Source organism: Poecilia reticulata, linkage group LG23 (genome assembly GCF_000633615.1).
Source record: "Poecilia reticulata strain Guanapo linkage group LG23, Guppy_female_1.0+MT, whole genome shotgun sequence".
Classification (NCBI taxonomy): Eukaryota; Metazoa; Chordata; class Actinopteri; order Cyprinodontiformes; family Poeciliidae; genus Poecilia; species Poecilia reticulata.
Window position 1 is genome coordinate 56,498 of NC_024353.1, and position 8,261 is coordinate 64,758.

At 34.4% G+C, this 8,261-nt stretch overlaps 1 protein-coding gene across 2 annotated transcripts in view; it reads right to left on the reverse strand.

Annotated features, from left to right (window-relative positions):
• The window catches only part of LOC103459078 (CD9 antigen), a 20,193-nt gene extending 15,280 nt beyond the window's left edge, over positions 1-4,913 (reverse strand). The window contains exon 1 of one of the 2 annotated variants that reach the window (XM_008400309.2): positions 4,716-4,913. In XM_008400309.2, coding sequence (XP_008398531.1) covers positions 4,716-4,784 — 69 coding nt within the window. In that variant the 5' untranslated portion in view covers positions 4,785-4,913. Of the gene's footprint in view, positions 1-1,814; positions 1,984-4,715 lie in introns of those variants that run through there. The other variant, XM_008400310.2, reaches the window with a different exon arrangement.
• Between the last annotated feature and the right edge of the window lie 3,348 nt (positions 4,914-8,261).

An 8,261-nucleotide genomic window follows, 5' to 3' on the forward strand; every position in this document is an offset into this window, starting at 1 on the left:
GTGACTGTTTTCATCCTCCCTCCCACTGCGATGTTTGCCACCATGACAGGAGACGAAATCAATCAATGAGCAATGAGCAATGAGCATGCTCTGTGTTCATACATTCAACTTTTACTTATTCAGCGATTAAATGAATGTATATATATATAGAGAGAGAGAGAGAAAGAGCTACCGCAGTGTACACAAGAACAAAGAACGGCTCTCAGTGAGGCTTCAGTCCTTAGGACTGAGTAAAGATCCGTCCAGAAGAATCGGATCGTTCCTGAATGTCATATCACTATATTGCAGACTTTGGCCTCAGCGTTGTCCCATATATGCGACGCCTCAGTCAACACCTCCACACAATAATTCAGCGCATGAGTGACAACTGTTATTCATTGCAGATGCAACATGCGTCTCTGTACAGCTAGCTTTGCTAGCATCACGTCCACAGCGCTTACCTTCTTTAAGCTTTCCTTCCAAGTGACGCTACTCATATTTATAACTTGATTTCCAGCTGAAGCCAACAAATTCTTAGGCAGAAATTAAATTTTTTTTGCAAGATCGGTCTCTTCCGATAAAACCAGACCGCAATCGCACCTGTGTGAGCGGTTACGTCGCCAAAGCAGCCCGCATGCGCAGAAGAACGTAGACGTCACACAGCGGCGCTCTGTTTACGGAAGTAATAATGGCCGCCGCCGTCTTTCAATTTCGGATGGATTTTAAAGTTATTCAGAGCAAAGCATCGTCACTGAATCACAACCAGACGAAAGAAACTGATAAGAAAGCCTAGCTTACAGAATTATGACGAATGTCTCACGTCAGTGACGTAAAAGTAGCCGTTCAAAGTGCGGTGGAAAAAAAAACGTGAACGTAACCTACGTAGAAGATGAGAGGGAACAGGAGTCGACTAGCATGTGGAAGAAAACATTTAATTGTTCCTCAAAGACCGCAGAAAAATGTTTAAATCTCACTACAGTTTGCACATCACAGCAAAACGTTCAAATTACAAATTGTGCAAATCTGTTAAAAATATATAAATTTGGTCCTTTAAAAGATTATAAGCTGGAAACATTGATTCACCTCTAAGTTATTAAAACAAAGATGTAACATTTGCTGAAGTGGTTTAGAGTCATTAAAATGTTTGTCAAAAATAACTAAAGATGTAATAATCATCATCATTTAGTGATTAACCTCATCCAGGTTACTGGGAAACCTTGAGCTTCTCTTCAGTTCAGCCAGTATAATCTCACAGGTGGGATGTGAAGAAATAAAAGCTTCAGATGAAGCAACATTATTATCTCTGACTCCCTCCTGACATGGAAAACTGAAGATTTTTCATCATGTTTTAGTTTAACTTGATAGAAATAAGCAGGAAGAGTTTTTATTATAAAACCTTTAGTTTAAGATGTTTCCAGTCATCATGGACCAACATGAATATAAATCACAGTAAGCAGTTAACACCATCAATTTAGTCATTTCTTATACTTTGACCATTTTCTAATCTCCTATTTGAGTTACAAGAATATTTGAAATATCCAAAAAATAAAAATCTATTGGTAAAATATCCTTATTAGGATGAAATTGAGTTAAAACAACCATAAATGCAGGAGGAAGAAAAGAAAAGTAGATTCAGGTTTACAGCAAACATTTTCACAGATTAAAATAAAATGGAGGTCAGCTTGTTATACGCGACACATTATTAAATCCTACAAGCATGAAAACAACACAATTAGGTTCATAAAACAGCTGCCGAACGTATCAAATAAAAACAGCCACAGTCTAAAGCAGGAGCTCGTACCAAACTGAGCAAACAGGCTGCGGTTGTTACATACCCAGAAGAGGAAGTTGAAGACAAACATGACATATTTGATGCACTGCATTCCATTCATGGCTCTTAGTTTAGGATTAAACTTTCCTCAGCAGAAAATACGAGCTTCCAACTCGGCAGAAGAGGGAAAAGGAGAATCTGCTCTCAGGGGAAAGGAACCACACCTTTGTGAGGCTCACCTGGGAACTGTTGGGGGAGGAGGAAGTGCTTTGCTTGAGGAAAAGGTGTGTCTAACATGGAGGGCGGGGAGCAGCTTCACTGGCTTCTACCAGAAAACAGAACTGCGCTGCTTAACAGCTCAGCCTGCAGGTGAAAGCAATTAACAGGCAGAACCGGCCAGAAACTAACATTTAACGACCCAAACCGCGATTTCATCAGGAATTACTAAACTAAACAGAAAACGGCAGTGGAAACATTTCTTACAGCTATTTGTGTGAAGAAAAAATGTCTTCAATTTAATGAAAATAGCCTGAATGTTCATGGATGGAAGGAATGTGGCTCCAAAAATAAACGAACCAATCAACACAAAAAACATGATCATTTCTCACTTTCACTGGAATTTACAAAATATCACAATAAATAGATATATTCATTATATATGAATAAAAAATAAATGAACCAGAGGCATTTATAGTTTCCGTTATCGACCCATTATGTTTGAGTTTCAGATTATTTCAGGCTTTTAATGGTTTATTTGAATCATTTTACATATTCAACAGTCATTAAAAATCAGTTTGCATGTTTGAGCTCTCATCTCTTTTTTATTTTCATCTGATTGTTTATGACTCTGTTTATGTTTTTAATGATATGAAGCACTTTGAAATGTGCTGTACAAATAAAATCTGATTGAATTTGATTGATTGATTTTTGATAAATAATACATTTCCTTTCAGTTATTTGGTTTTGCTGCAAAACAGAGGATTTTTATTTCACTAGTCAGTTTTCTGCCAAAAAATCTCAGAAATTTCAAAATTCATCTGAATTTCTGATTGAAAACGAAAAAACTCAGAAATTTAAGATTAAAAACTTAAGTTTCAAAGCTTAAACAAATTCAACTTTTGCAAATTTTTCTTGTTTTATGGATTTTAGATAATTTCAGGCTTTTGATGATTTATTTCAATTATTGAAATTCCCAACATTCATCTGCAATAAAAAGTGAGAGTTGGTTGGAAACCTTGACATCCTGGCTGCATATCTGACCTCTCCTCTCGGTAGAAACAACAGATTTTCTTTAAGTTATTTGTTTTCTTTCTGCATAAACGTAATAGATATTAGTTATTTATTTCATTAGTGAGCGAATTAGCCAGAAATAAAGACTAAAACCAAGATATTTGGAATGGATATCTTGGTTTTAGTCTTTATTTCTGGCTGTGTGAGCCTCTACAGGTGTATTCTCAGCCCAGTGGGACGGCTGCTGGTTGAGGTAACTGGAGCTGCTCTCAGTTCCCAGCAGGCCCAGTTCAACCAAACAACAGCAGCTTTGTTTCCCAGCTGCTGCAGTCGGTGCAGATTTCTGCTGTCAGCCAGATTAACCAACTGATGGATCTGAAATATAACCTGAAGACATCAACAAACTCAACATTTCTGAGTTAACTGTTGTTGTAGAGAAAGGTGAACTTTTACTCTGGTTTACGCTGAAGTTAAAAGGTGGAAGGCCTCAACACTGCCCCCCTGTGGAAGGTGTCAGAACTACAAACACAACATTTGTATCTCAGAAATGGAAAAAATTACAAGAACAAAATCAGACCTTTTGAGATTAATCTCAAAAATCCTAGAATTTTCTTTTTTTTATTTTTATTTCTGAGATTAATCTCAAAATGTTAAACTGTTTTCTAGCAAATTTTCTACTTTCCAAATTCAAAAATTTCTGAATTTTTTCTAGAAATTTCTGAGGTTCTTTGGAGAAAATTAACTCATTTTCTCTATCTACAATGTGCTAGTACTTTAATACACTTTTAGTTAGAAAATTAGTCAAATAAGAGTAAAAAAGTAATTGGTGAGTTCAAACCATCTTTCTTTTAAACAGAGATTTAAAGAGGAGCAAAAGAAAATGAGGTGGATAAGCAGTGGAAATCATCTCTGCTGTTAGCATGTTAGCATGAGACTCTTATACAGCAACAGTCTTCAGTCAGAGTCCTCTTCAGATTTGCTGCAAGACTGACTGCTACTGGAGACTCTTTGATACGATTTACATTTAATTTCTCTTTGGGATAAATAAACAATTTTTAATTTAATTTCAATCAGAATCAAAATGATTTCAGTTTTTACCTGCTCATTATTTCATTATTTATAAATGTCGATAAAGAGAGAAAAAAATATGTAGCCACAGAGACATACATTTACATCAAATAAAGAAAATTTCCAGATTAATTCAACATGTTTTCAAGAAAAAAATGTGGATATTTGCTGGTGTCAAAAGGTCATAAATTTGCTAGAAAAAAAGACAATTTACCACAACAAATGTGTGATATTAAACTAAGATATTTGTCAACTTTGAAAGTAAAATGCCATAATATTTCCCACACACATCAACATGTGCAGAAATAGTTATTTTTCCTCTGTATGTTAATACCCATAACATTATGGCATATCAGTGCATATAAACACCATTGGTTAATAATTAGTCCAACTTTATTCACAATTTTATTAAAGTTTTTCTTTATTTCTCAAATGAGAGTAAAAAGTATTTGGTGAGTTCAAACCATCTTTCTTTAAACAGAGATTTTAAGAGGAGCAGCAAAAGAAAATGAGGTGGATCATCTCTGCTAAAAAAAAGTGAAATTACCCATTTGGCTGTAAAAATAAAGTGATACAATTAAAGTAAAATGTCAGTTAATTGTTTTTTTTTTAGCTTAAAGAAAATCTCCTCCAGCGTTTAAAGCCGCAGTATTTCATATTTACTCACCCAGAAGACAAAGTTGAAGATGAAGATTGCGTATTTGACGCACAGCTCCCAGCTGGACAGGATGGTCATCTCTGCGGCGTCCTCGGACCTTTCAGCGGGGAGAAAACGGAGAAGTCCAGCTGTTCAACGAGCCGCTCGGTTCTTCTGCTCGGCTTCACTTCGGCTGCGCTCGGTAACTTCCGTCAGCACTCGGCGGCAGCCTCCGGTTGAAGCTGGGAGGAGCACATGACCGGCTGCGCCTCGACTCCTACAGAAATACAAGGGGAAAAATGACATTTTTGTCTTTTTGTGCCTTTGTCCTTTGTTTAAACGTCTTTTATTTTCTAAACAAAAGAAAGTAAAGTATGCTAAACATCTGAGGACTTTTAAGGTGAAAACTCAACGACATCGCGGTTAAAATCGATTTAGGTCAATATTATTGTCTTCCTTGAGATGACAAATAAATTTAACATTAAAATGTATCACAATTAAATCCTAAATTGGAATTATATTCTGTTTAACTGCAATTTATCACGTAACTGAAGAACAGTCTCATAGACAAACACATGCAATTAAATTAGATTATATTGGTGATTATGACCACTAATTTAAAACTCAAACATTTGTTTAAAATAAAGTGATTTAGACCTGAATTTATACCAAAATAAGAGCCATTTTATTAACAAATGTGAGCAAAACCTTGTTATTGCGCAGCTAATGTCGAAAAAGCACAATTTCGCAATTGCGGTGTTTCCATTAAATAATAAACAATTAAAATCACATGTAAATAAGTTTATTCACGTGAGAAGTCATTAAGAAACATGACGCCATCTTCCTCCATCTACTTCCTGTCGTCTTTCTCATGTTTTCCGGTGATATTTGTTAATATTCTGACAATGTCGAAAAGATACAATTTCTTAATTGCGGGATATTTAAAAACAAGAAGTTTGGTCACAAGATAAGTCATTAAAAAACATGCTGCGCTACCCTCCTGTTCCACTTCCTGTTCTCTTCTTCGTCGTTTCCGCCAGTAATAACATCCGGTTGTTGATTAATGACTCCTGTGGATGAAAGTGTTTACATTGTGACTCATTTCAGAGTCACTGCAAAGCGAAAGAAAAGTTAAATGATCTAAAATATCTTAAACATTTCTACGGCGTTCAAAGTGTTTTATTTCCGTTTTAGACGTGAACCGCTGTGAAAAAGAGGAAGCTGAAGGTTCATTGGGCTCATCAACCCAACAAGAGTTAATTTTTCTCTCTAGCTGAAAATATGTGCGAACATTAATGTTTTTTTAACAAATTTAATGAGTTTATATTTTTTTATGTTTGTTTGCTGTGACAGTTGGCAACAAACTGTCAGGAAATCATTTAAGTAACATTTTCCAAATCTGTGGAAAAGTTTTCTTATTTAAAAAAAAAATGAAGAAATGTAAGGATTAAGACATTTTAGCGCTTTAATCTGCGAGTCTAAGCAGAAAAAGCCGGATTGGATCTGAACTTTGAGCCTCGTTCTGGGGGCAGGAAGGTCAACGCCAGCTGAACTCGGTGTTTGTGTTTTATTCTCCCGCCTGCTCAGGGAAATGGGCCCGTTTTCTTCTTTCTGCAGAACAAAAGCAGCAGTGTGAGCTCAGCCCACCATTGTTGTTCGCAGCTGCACACAAACACACAGTGAGGATGGAGGAGCGGCCCGTCAGCTGACCAGAACCAGAACCAGAACCAGACAAACGTCCACAAACACTGAGACACTCTGCACTTTACAGGAAAATATCACCGTTTTCTACTTTAAGCAGTTTTTCTTACGGTTTATGTTTTACATTTTACTGAATACAAAAATTACGAACTAAATAATTCTTAATCTGATTGTTCTTCATCTGTAAATTTACACAAAAACAACAGATTTTTCCAAACTAGTTGATAAAAAGCGAGTGCGTATTTTAGAGTTTCTCATTTCATGAAGCTTAAAGCAGTTTTTAAATTTATTTAAGCTTCATGTTGAGGATAAAGTACAACAGTGTAGATAGAAAAGGAGGAATATACTTCTGCCAAAAAACAAAAATGGACATTTCTGAGTTTAAAACTCAGAAATGGTTAATCTGAGAAAATTAAAAAAGGAAATTTGAGGCTGGAAAGTAGAAAATTGTTAGAAAAAAACTGGAATTTCAGAAAATGTTCTAGAAAAACATGGAAATTTCTAAGTTCCAAAAGTGAAAAATGTTTGACTTTTAGACATTTTTTAAGTTTGGGAAGGTGAAAATATTTGACATTTGAGAATCAGAAATTTCCTTTTTTATTTTTAGAAATTTTCTGAGATTAATATAAAAAATTTCTGAGATTTTCTAGCAAATTCTAAACTTTTAAAGCTGAGAAATGTTCAAGTTTTTCCTAGAAATTGACTCTTTTTTCCTCCAATATTCTCCAGTATTAAACGGACCAGATGAGTCGGAGTCTTCCTCTGCATGTCTTCAGTGTTTCCTCTCAGTGTTTGCATGAAAGAGTCTCAGAAACGCTGAAACAACAACAGCCTTCATCTGTGTCCATGTGACACCATGACAGATGAACAGAAAAGATCTGTTCATCTTTTCACTCACAGCGTTTATTTAAATCCTCTTAAGAAAACCTCAGGCTTTTTTTTTCTTAACATTTATCAAGTTCAAATTAATCTAGAAAATTCTACGTAACATATTAAGAGGATAAACTCAGAAAAATATCGGAAATAATTCGTGGGTTTCGCATATTAAAATAAATTGTTTGACATTAACTGCATTCTGATGCCCTCTAGCGGCAGTAAGGCGAAACAACATGAAAATAAATAAAAAAATTAGAAAACTTTTTGTTTTTTGGAGGTTTAATAAAACTATATCGAGCGTCAAAAAATGTAAGATGCAATAAATAAATAATGTGGAAATATTTTTGTATCACGTATTTCTAAATAAAACTGGAATGTTACATGTTAGAAGCTATTATGAATTATTTATGCACTGACTTTACTTATTTCCTGTGAGACAACAGGAACTCCACAGATCAATTACACTGAAACAGGAGCAGCAGTCAAGACCAGTTATTCTGGATTAGGGGATTAAATTTACATTATGTGCTGCAGCAATGAAAGAAAAATACTTTATGAATATGAAACAAGAATCTTTATTTGTTTTCTTTGGGAAAAATTCTTCCTGGAAAGGAAAAAATAACAAAAATCAGGGAAATAATAATATCACTCAGGCTATTTATGAAATAAAGAAAAAATTCTAAAATTATTCCCGAATTTATCCACATATAATCTTACAATTTAAGATAGTTAATTTAACATTTCAATTTGTTACAGTAATATGTAATTAAACCATTAAATTAAATATTAGTTAGTTTTATTGTGGAACGCAAAACAAAATATCCACGATTTGTCATTTGTTAAAACAAATTATTAAATTCTAACATCAATTTTTAAATATTTTTTCATTATTATTAACAGCAGATGAAACGAATATGAAATAAATGTCAAATGTATTCAAATCTGCAGAAACAAGTCAATATTATATATGTACGTGAATCTAAATGAGTAAAAGATCAT